The sequence below is a fragment of the Scardinius erythrophthalmus genome, assembly GCF_964197995.2.
Source record: "Scardinius erythrophthalmus genome assembly, chromosome: 9".
Taxonomy (NCBI): Eukaryota; Metazoa; Chordata; class Actinopteri; order Cypriniformes; family Leuciscidae; genus Scardinius; species Scardinius erythrophthalmus.
Genome location: NC_138229.1, coordinates 22,034,073 through 22,045,713, shown reverse-complemented (window position 1 = coordinate 22,045,713; position 11,641 = coordinate 22,034,073). Strand labels below are relative to the sequence as shown.

The 11,641-nt window shown below is 38.0% G+C and overlaps 1 protein-coding gene across 2 annotated transcripts in view; it reads left to right on the top strand.

Annotated features, from left to right (window-relative positions):
- The first annotated feature begins 2,911 nt into the window (after window positions 1–2,911).
- Window positions 2,912–11,641, top strand: part of pde4ca (phosphodiesterase 4C, cAMP-specific a) — a 39,457-nt gene continuing 30,727 nt past the window's right edge. The window contains exon 1 of one of the 2 annotated variants that reach the window (XM_081374696.1): window positions 2,912–3,567. In XM_081374696.1, the coding sequence (XP_081230822.1) occupies window positions 3,362–3,567 (206 nt within the window). In that variant the 5' untranslated portion in view covers window positions 2,912–3,361. Of the gene's footprint in view, window positions 3,568–8,183; window positions 8,860–11,641 lie in introns of those variants that run through there. The other variant, XM_081374699.1, reaches the window with a different exon arrangement.

Genomic DNA, 11,641 nt, shown 5'->3' with positions numbered 1-11,641 from the left:
TATTATCATTTAGAGAATGATCTTTATGCTTCATAACTTGTACTTTGAGGTTGAAATCCAAATTTGAAGGAGCATGTTTGCTAATTTATCAAGGCATCCATCTTTCAGTGGCATGTGTGACAGTCCTTGACAGCACGTGAGCTTCTCTGCAGTCAGCACAGGCAAACCTGCTGAGTGAGTGACAGGACGCTGTCTTCATAGGGGCTTCCAAACTGATAAAACAGGTGTTCTGACAGCATGTTCTCACAAACCATTTGGTTTGGAGCTATTTAGGTTACTTGCCACATTTTTGGACGTGGCCAGAATGTGCAACTCTTGGATTGAAGATATGCTTCAAAATTATTTGAAGAAAAACACAATACATCTCAGCATGTCTTCTCAGTTTTAGAAGTAAGTGTTATTTGTTGCACATTTATACTATTGTTTTTTAAATAACTGTTTTGTTTATTATTGATTGGTGCTTAATGCTTCTTATTATCTTTATATTATTAAACTCTATAGCCATGTAGAATGTGTTTTTTATTTCAGGAACCTGAAAAGTTGAGTTTCTACTTTTTGAACAAATCCAGTTTTATTGTTGTTGTTTTTTATCCCGAAACTGTATTTTCAGAAGTGCCTCCAACAACTGCTTTCAACAATATGAAGAGAAGTTCTTCTTTGAAGTGTTTCTGGACATCAGAGGTAGGTCGTATCAGTACATCAGCGCTCACAGTTATTATCCTCTCTGGTTTGATTCTTAAAAGATAAGTGTAGTTTCACTGTGACTGTGCAGATTATCACCAATTTATAATATGCTACAAAATTAAAGTTTTCAAAATTTTTCAAATAAAAAGCAAACTGTCTGGCAAATTAACATTGGATATTATTATTACCTTGATAGTAAGTATATCATTATTGCAACTGTCTTTTGTGCTGTTCTGGAGAGAGATAATGTGTTGGTGTATATTATTTACTTGCTCTGTTTAATTCAGAGAGAATGGGACACCGTGAACCAGCAGGTCCTGCACGGTTCCAAACCCATGCCCAGTCACCGTACAGTTAAGAGGACATTTTCAGGGGTCCTTCAGCTTCCCCGACTGTCCCGCCGGCTCTCGGCTCAGGGAGATTCAGAGATCACACCACGCAATGGCCCCGACTTCGATGCTTTTCAAAGTTACAGGTAAGCCGCTCTTTTGTTTTATAAAGACACTCTGAATCACTTAAACTTAACCTGTGACCATTTGACGAAAGGATTTCAATTTCACCCGAGTGCTTTGTAGCCTAGGCTACTGTTTGTGAAGAAGAATGAGGAAAATCTTCTTTTATTATCGAATCAAGTGTAAGGTAAGAGGAACTTAACACTAAAACAGATTTTAGTCGATAGCTAGTTCGTCATGTAGGCCTACCTGTTTTCAAAATAGTGGCTTCACCACGTCAGCAAAACTTTATACGGAGGCCAAGCACTTTAACTTACTGTTTCAGTGTTGTGTTGGCCTATGTTGTGTCTTGACTATCTATGAGGTATAATGTCTTGCTATTTAACATAATGTACAATGAACTACATTAGTATTGTAATAATTGTTGTTAATTACCACATATCCTACACCCTGAGTTATTCGTTAATTGATTTAGTATCCGGAGCCAGAGATTGACGTTTTGCATTATAGAGACAGCAGAGGGAGCTATTGTTCCCTAAAGACCAGAAATCTCGAAATATAGGCTACCTCTGACAAGAAAACAGCCAGGACAGAAATCACATACAGAGTCAGTAAATGTGCAGTTACACATTATGACATTTTTTTATTATTTTCCAGAATCACTTTTCAGGTAACTTTAGTGGCAGTTGATATCATTAGGATTTAAAATAATAAAAAGTCAAAAGAAGACAAACAAATTCTTTATTCACTAGGTTAATTGTCCATTGCTGTATAATTTAAAGCAATGTTGCTACAAACTTTGGGTCTCCTCTAATGACTACCCAAATACTTGCCAATGGTTAAAACTTCAATTTTCCCCCAGATATACAGTGGCTCCAAAAAATCTTTTTGGATACTTACAGTAAGTCACACTTAAAACATCTGAATGTCATTGCACAGACAAAACACCAAACCAAGTGACAACTGCAAACAAATTATGATAGAGCTCAGCGCTGGGCGATACGGCCAGAAATATATATATCTCTATCACTAAGGCTGCATTTATTTGATCAGAAATACAAACAGTAAAACTGTAACATGTTACTACAATTGAAAATAACTCTCTTCTAATTTAATAATGCTTATTTAAAATGTCATTTATTCCTGTGACGGCAAAACTTATTACTCCAGTCTTCAGTGTCACATGATCCTTCAGAAATCATTCTAATATGCTGATTTGGTGCTCAAGAAACATTTTTGTGGAAACCATAATCATTTTTTATTTCGGGATTCTTTGATGAGTAGAAAGAAAAGCGTTTATTTGAATTAGAAATCTTGTGTAACATTATAAATGTCTCTACTGTCACTTTTGAGCAATTGAATTCATCCTTGCTGAATAGAATTATTAAATGAAATATTCCTGACTCCAAACTTTTAAATGGCAGTGTATATTGGAAAAAAAGTTGATTTTTTTTTTTTTTTTAAATAAAGTTTTAATAATAGGTTCAATGTCTTGTTTTGTAATGCAGAAGACATTTTGAAGTGTATCTAAAGTATGCAAATCCTTTTTCGGGGGGCCACTGTATGCATATTGTTTTTGCGTACACAACTGCTCATCCGGCAGGATCACAGGGAACCTTTTCCCCTCTGATAATCAAAGCCCATGGGGCCCGTGATAGAGGGCCATCGTGACATGAGCCATGCTCTCTGTCTGACTTTATCTGACTTTGCTTTTTATAGTCAGAGCTTTCATGTGACTTCTCCTGGTAAACCTAGAGCATGTGAAAGGCATATGTATTTCTCGAAGGGAATCTGTTCGCCCTGATCAGCTCTGCATTGCGCCGCTTTGTGCTTTGGCTTTTCAGCACGCCAGGGGACTGGAACAGGAAGTCATTATAAACCAGTAAACACTGGACCTCGCACACTAATAGTCTTAATGCGGAGGTGGGGCCACTTAGAGAGCTCTATCATGGAGTCCTCTCATTGTAAATCACACTGCCATATTTAGTCTGTTGGAGGGAAGTCTTCCAAGTTATGTAAACAAAGCGAGTTCACGAGGGGAGATGTTCCATTGCTATGATGGCTGTGCCTGTGATCTCTGAAGCAAGGCTGGATTTCTCAGCTCTAGTGAAGGGTGAGAGATGTAGACTGTGGTTTTTGTGTTGAGAAAGCAGCGTGAGTGAGCGACTCATGCCATGACTAGACAGTCGTTCTGCCAGTTGTGAAGACACAGGAACTCTGCTGTCATGAGTGACATGAGTTCGGAAGAGGAGAGACCTCAGAGACCCTCGCATCTCAAGCTGAAGGGAAACTCTCCCACTGGCTCCCCCAAAATGTCTCCGCGGGACTCTCCTCGGAGTTCGCCCCGCAACTCGCCTCTGCTCTTCCGGAGGCTGATGGTGAATCGCAGCATTGCTTTGCAGAGACGCTTCACTTTGGCTCACACTCCCAGGTAGGATCTGAATTCTTCTGCGTCGTTTATTTAGCATCTTACCGGGAGGCTTGGCTTCAAAAACACACACACACACACACACAGGAGTCTTGTGGCACAGGCATCTACGTAACAACACATCACATGGCGAATTTTTGGCTGCTTGAGACATTGCCCCCCTGTCCAAAGTTTGTATTGATGCTAACACTTCTAGCTACAATTTATAATCACTATAATCAAGGAGGTGGTTTGTCTGCTGTGTGAAGCATAAAAAGATGTCTTTGTTTGAGAAGATGTCTTGACCTGAGGTGATTATTGTCAGCCTATCTCATCAATGATCGAATGAACTGCTTTTTTGCACATAGTTATTCTGGTTTTGTCTCTTAAGCCTGGTAAAGTCCAACCTGGCAGTAAAATTAACCATGAGCACTTGACTTTCTGAGAGAAAAGGCTTTGTTCTGCGTTGTGTAATTTTCCTGCATGTATACAGACTGCAGTGCTGGAAGCACAAAGAGTGACCTTTTTATATTATAATATTTTATACTATAAAATGTAGTAGTTTATTTTGGCTGCTTGACAGAAAAAATAGATTTAAAGTGTAGTTTTTGGACCTTAATAGACCCAAGTCAGCATTTGTGTCAAATAATACTTGTTAGGTTGTCAACGTGGTTTGTAAGTTCTGCAAATTATTGGCCTTTTCTGGTTTAAGTTTTTTTCTCTCTCCACTATTGTTCAAATGATTGGGGTTGACACATTTTTTTTATGTTTTTGAAAGAAGTTGCTTTATGCTTATTAAGATGTCATTTATTTGATCGAAAATACTGTTTATATTATTACAGTTAAAATAACTCTTATTTAAAATGTAGCCTAATTTATTCCTCTGATGGCAAAGGAATGATGACAGTGTCACATGATCCTTCAGAAATCATTCTAATATGCTGATTTGGTGCTCAAGAAACTTCTTATTATCAGTGCTGAAAACAATTGCTGACCCCAGATTTTTTAACAGTACCTAATGCAAATTAGCAAATATTAGCAAATAAGATGTGAATGTTAGAAAAGATGATGCCCTTCTTTCTTTCTTTCTTTTTTATTGTCCTCAAAACACACTGAAAGTAAAGAATCACATGATTCAAATTATGTAAGTGGCACCAATAAAACCCAGTATAAACCCGTAAAACTGCCCTTTCTGAAGTCATTGCCAAAATACATCTCTAACGCCTGTGCCTTTGACATGTTACAGCCTCTGTTTTGAGTTGTTTTTGTGTCTGTTAAACTTCCAAGATTTGAGGAAGTCAGAGCCTGACAACACTGTAAACATCCCCAGCCATACACGCACATGCAATAAATGTTGAGAAATCATCAGCAGAGCTCAAAGGAGGTGTTATATTTCAAAACTATGAAATAGACATTACTTCAAATATTTGTTAACGGATTACAGTTAACAAGTATTTTGCCAAGAGGTGACCACAAGTGAACTCAGAAGTTGTTTATCAGAGAATAAATCTGCCAGAGAACCGTTTCAGCTCAAATGTTTAAACACAGGTCACCGTGTTCAAGTGGAAAGAGTCAACCTGCCATCCGTCTAATGGACGCTGAAGCAGTTCTCTTGGCTCTGTGAACAGTGGAAGTCCACACAGGTCAAATGTGACTTAAAGCTGAAAAGATCTTTTGTGTGTGTGTGTGTGTGTGTGTGTGTGTGTGTGTGTGTGTGTGTGTGTGTGTGTGTGTGTGTGTGTGTGTGTGTGTGTGTGTGTGTGTGTCAAGGATTTGGGAGAAGAAAGAAAGAAACAGGCTGTTGGAGAATTATGGCAGGATGGTGTAGGAACAGGAACGATTAAACAAGCCATATCTCTGTCAGAATACTGTCCGCAAGAGATGAAGCAAATCAGTGCAAAATACTTTATTTAACATTTAGTGTCAGGAACTTGAAAGTGTTTTAAACAGAATGTTACAGGGTTATAATAACAGCAGATCTGTTTGCACTGAGAAGTCCTTCCACTGAGTGGTTAAATGTGTCTTTTCTGGTTCTTAACTCGGCTAGATTAATGCATCTCGCCGTAGCACGTATTTTGACCTGTGAATCCCTCAATATTTAGGGAGCTGATTCTCTGCTATGCTGCACTTACAAAGCATGTGACTTCAGTGAACTAACACAATCTGATCTGTGGGTATTTTAGAGGAGAGCTATAACTTCCCCTGACTCTTTACCACCTGGATTTTGACAAACATAATTCCAAGAGTTTGTCTTTGTTGTTGCTGCTTCTGCTTTAACAACTTTTCAGAGATGCTGGATGTGTTTTGGATCCAGATCTTGTGTGTAAGGTTCACGCTGCTCTTGACGTTCTTCTTGAGCGTTATCCTGTCATGTGCTGATCTGCCTCTCAAGACTGTTTGGCCAATATCAACAACCTGAGTTCAAGCGCCTGCAGCAGCCCTCATCCTCCCTCATCCTCCCTCACCCTCGCCTGACCCATAAACAGATCAACCTAAACTTTCTCTCTCCTCTCCCCCTGTCACGTACAGGCTGCTGATTCATCTGCACATTTGATAATGACTGCAGGCTCTTCTGTAGTTGGGTGGTTGATGAATAAACTTTGTGTTTCAAGATTTTATGTTAGAAAAACTATAATTATTATTTTTTTATATACATAATATGTAAAAATGTAAAAAAAAAAATAAAAAAAAAAATTAAGCAAAACTAGATAAAAATGTTTGTAGACAAACTTTAAGTTAGCATGAAAAAGCCTTGCTAGAAAGTTTTGAAGAATTTTTAAAAAGCTTGAAGTTTGATGTTTTTTAGTTTTAATTAAAGTTTTAGTTTAGTAGTTTTAAAAGTTTGAATGTTTTCAGTTTGAAATAGTTTAAGTTTTAGTTTAGTAGTTTTAAAATTTTGAAGGTTTTCCGTTTAGAAATATTAGATAGAATGGAAGCTTAAATGAGTCTCGAGTGATTAGAAATAGTACATCGAATGGCAGCTAATGGAGTCTAATGGGCCGCTCCAAATGTCACAATTTGAATTTACTTTGGAGTTAGAATAAAAGAAAGAAAGATTAACTAGAAAGAAAGAAAAAAAGTTTTAAAAGCTTGAAGTTTAAAGTAGTTTATGGATGGATGGATGGATGGATGGATAGACAGATAGATAGATATAGTTAGATGATAGATAGATAGATAGATAGATAGATAGATAGATAGATAGATAGATAGATAGATAGATAGATAGATAGATAGATAGATAGATAGATAAGTTAGATAAGTTAGATAGATAAGTTAGATAAGTTAGAAAAAAAGAAAGATTGGTTGGAAAGAAAGACAGATTAGTAAGAAAGAAAGAAAGAAAGAAAGATTAGTTAGAAAGAAAGAATGATTAGTTAAAAAGATACATAGATAGATGGATAGATGGAATGGAAGCTTAAATGAGTCTCAATGGGTTAGAAATAGTAGATAGAATGGCAGCTAATGGAGTCTAATGGGCCGTTCCAACTGTCAAAATGTGAATTTAGACAGATGAAGTTTGAATAGCCTTGGCTCAATTTGAACATTCCGCAATGAAAGTCTATGGGATTTTTCCAAGTTTTGATCAGCAATTTTAGGAAAACCGTTAGTCTGATCAGTCTGAAAAGATAAGGCAACTCGAGTCAGAACAGTTTGAAGGTCTATAAAAAATAAAAAATAACTTGGGGTTATGGACAAAATATAATAGGAAAAAAAGAGTAAAGTTACAGTAAAATGTCAACCGCTCTAAGATTGAAGGAGGCTCTTTTGCAGGGGTGAAATATTTTGTGTCCACTGTCCACTAGAGGGTAAAGCCTTATCTCACTCCTTACTTGACATAGTTGTCATTTTGTAATAATCTTGTTCTATTAATACAGACCATGCAAGTTAGTAAATGTAAAGATTACATTTCAACTTTTTATATTCTCCTCAATTTATACTAGAAATATTTTTCCTGCCATAATTCTGAACACAACAAAAATAAGAAAGAATATAAGACATTTTTAAATTGAAATGCTAGAAGAAGAAAAAACATTATTTGCAAAGTACAAAAAGTTGAGTTTAGAATGTTGAGCCGCTGTATTGTGCAATACAACCTCCCTGAATGTATTGGATTTAGTGACAGTGTCATTATTTCGCTGCAGGCGAGGTTCAGTTAGTGTTGCATTTGGAAACAGGCCAGTGATGTGTAGGACTCAGGTCATTACTTTTAGTGCACTTGAAGATGGTAAAGCAGCAAGTTGCAGATTTTGAGGCTCAGGACACCCCATCTATCACAAACCGACCCCTGAAAAATACCTTATATACACATGCAACAGTGCTGCAGAGTTCTCTCTCTCTCTCTCTCTCTCTCTCTCTCTCTCTCTCTCTCTCTCTCTCTCTCTCTCTCTCTCTCTCTCTCTCTCTCTCTCTCTCTCTCTCTCTCTCTCTCTCTCTCTCTCTCTCTGTGTCCCTCTCTTCTCTCTCTCTCTCTCTCTGTCCCCTTCTCTCTCTCTCTCTCTCTGTCCCCTTCTCTCTCTCTCTCTCTCTCTCTCTCTCTCTCTCTCTCTCTCTCTCTCTCTCTCTCTCTCTCTCTCTCTCTCTCTCTCTATCTCTCTCTCTCTCTCTCTCTATCAAAGGCTGGTTGTTTCAGGCCAGAGTTTAGTTTCAGGGCTTTGGATTCAGAGAATGGCACCAGAAGGCTGGATGGGACGGCACACTTTATGGAGCATCTGATGGGATTATGAGCCACAGATTTTCAGACTTTTATGCAACTAATGAAATATCAGCAAATACCTTTTGATGTTTAGGAACATAATTTTTTTGCTGGGCTATTTTCCCCCCCTTATTCCTCACCTTTAAGGACTTTGTGGAATCAAGCAGGTCGAGGGAGCATTGCGATTTCCTAAAGACTTTCACCCGGGACTAGAGAGGCTATGGTAGGCCTTTATGCAGGCGATATAGTGGCCTATTTAAGTTCATGTCAAGTTTGAGTGCCCAGCTGAACTGGCATCCGTGTTACATTCAGGGAAACAACTGAAACACTTTTGCTCTGCTGAGTTTTTGTTCAGTACATGGCTTCAAGATTGTCGCAGCATTATGTTTCTCAGCGGATGGAGACACTGGGCACATAGTGGACATGAGATCAAGATAAGAAATCATCTGAGGTGTTGCTTTTAGTTGTCACGCTCTTGCTGTCTAAAATTGGAAACAAGTCCCAAGTTGTAACTTTAGTATTCAAAAGCTAACATAATCCTCTCTCACAATGAACAAAGATCCTCGTTTTCCCAGGAAGACAATGCAGATGAACTACTCAACGCGACGGCACTCATGCATTGGGTATGTATAAGCAGCAGCAGCGGCAACGATGATGGTGTCTTCACTTTCAGTTGAGTCGGTCATATGCTAATCTCACTTTAAGCTTCAATTAAAAAATTTCATTGATTATATAATGACCTTGGTTGAACTCTGCTAAAGTGCACATGTTGTCACATGATGTAAATATCATTTTTGCTGTGTTGATAACATTTCGAAATAACTGCAGAATGAGATTTGCTCTTTGTGTGAACATGGTGTTTTTCCAGTGCTGCAGCCCTGACAGGTTTTTCTTGTGTAAGAAAGTCTTGAAGCAAACCAGTGCTCCCATCTCCACTGGATTTCTGACACCACTAACATCAACTCTGAAATGACGAGTGCACTGTCTAGTGGAGAGAGCTGCTCTGGAGTTACTAAGATTTCTCTGTTTTTCTGCAAGCACTGATATAGTATGACAGTGTTAAAGCAGGCAGAGAGCAGCGCTGGCTGTTATGTGATGTGTTGTGTTGCTGCTATATCTGTGGCCTGGACAGCCTGAGGCCAGTAGAGGTAGAGAATCGATGGCTCAGCCACTGTCTGTTGATGTTCGCCTGTGGCAGCCGGGCAGAGTCACGATGGGCAGACACATCGCAACCTTACGCACACAGTAACCTCTGTGCTATCAATCCAGCATGCCTGGCATTATCTAATGTAAATGATGAATTATGCTCTTGTACTCTATACGTGGCCTTTGTGTTGTTTCAAATAATCGAATTCAAACACGCATACATTTTGATGAATGTTGAGACATTTTCTGTTCTTTGGAGAATACTATGACGGAGGTATTGATACTGAACTGAACTTAATTTGATCATTTGAAATCAGTTAAGGATGCACTGATTATTTGAGCGTTACCAGCAACTTTTTACGTTTTGAAGGTATATAACAGATAACAGATATGTTGGCCAGTAGTAGATATCAATCTATATTGATTAAGCGCCCTTCAAACTAACTAAAGAAAGTTACATTACCATTCAAAAGTATGGGGTCAGTAAGATTTTATTTTTGAAAGAAAGAAATGAATGCTTATATTTAGCAAGGATGCATTCAATTGATCAAAATCAGTAAAGACTTTTACATTACTTTCATGAATCATCACATTTTTACCTAAAAAATTCAACATTGATAATAAGAAATGTTTTTGAGCACCAAATCTGTATATTAGAATAATTTCTGGAGGATCATGTGACACTGAAATTCAATTTTTAAATATCGTATCGCTATAATTTATCAGCCTAAATATATTGGCCTATTTTACTAATCACACTTTTAGCTATAACATTAAAAAGTCACGATATTTTTCATCCCTAGATAAAGATTACAATCAAGACACCAGTGATCACAGCCACTATATACTTGCAGTGATTTTATTGGTAAGTCTGAGCTGTAAGCAGATTCAGAAACACTGCCACTCTTCAATCTATGGCTATCTAAAGGACCTGACACAACTCCGCACAGCATATCACAACGTTTCACTGTTCACAAGAGGCTTTTCACTCAGAGACAACACTCTTACTCTCCATGTGACTCAGACAAAGCTGCGATTTGTTTCCTAGATGTGTCTCACCACAATAACCATTTAAAGCAGGGCAAGCAGTGTTGTAGAGCATCAACATCAAAACAGAGCATTTACCTGATCATTTCTTAGTTTTGTACTACATGTAGTGTAGACCATCAACTCAGAGCTAGACACATCCATCTGGTGATAGCAAGTGGTAGGCTGTACTATATAGAAAGAATCTTATTTTGCTTTTGTTAAACAAAACACTTGAATATGCGGTCGTTGAAAACACTACAATGATTATTTAACTTTACTTGTACAACAATTACTTCAGGTCCTCCAATGATTGGCTGTAGTTTGTTCCAGACAGACTTTTCAGCGACTCTTTGTGCAGATTACATCAGTTATGCCAGTAGATCCGAGGCAGGTGGCTGTCTTTGAATCATTGAGTCACTGAATCATTATTTCAACCGATTCATTCAAAACACTTAGGCCTGAGTGCGATGACTGAGTGCTTCTTGACGAGAGACACTCTGCTGTGGTTTCATTTGGAGCAAAAACAGAAAATTGAGTAAGGTACTAAATATGAACTTTGTTTACTGAGCTTTTGTATGAAAGCAAAATCAGATTGTGACTAAGTGTGAAAAGATATCTTCACGGCATTTTCTTTTCACTTAGTTTAAAGGGATAGTTCACACAGAAATGAAAATGCTGTCATTAATTACTCACCCTCATGTCGTTCCAAACCCGTAAGACTTTCGTTCATCTTCAGAACACAAATGAAGATCTTTGTGGTGAAATCTGAGTTTTCTGTCCCTCCATTGACAGCTATGCAACTGACACTTTAATGCTTCAAAACATTCAAGAGATTGTAAAACTAATCCATATAAATTGATCAATTTAGTCCAAATTTTTCTGAAGAGACATGCTTGCTTTATGTGATGAACAGATGGAATTTAGGCTTTTACAAAGCTTTTAGGCTTTCACAAAATGCGAGACGCCGGACAGAATGGAACAACATCAAAGGCTCGATTGCCGAGTTCACGCGCGTGATCATAGGTAACTAAACCTATGCGCGTGAACTCGGCAATCGACTACTTTGGACTTAAACCGAAAACAGGATGTAAACACAGGTATTTGCGCTGGCTGAAATAACATCATTTTTATACATATCTTTCACATCTACTGCAGTCAGATTCACTCGTGTTCACTCAGAAGGAATCACTCACATTTTATGTGCACTTGTATTGACACATCAAGGATGTT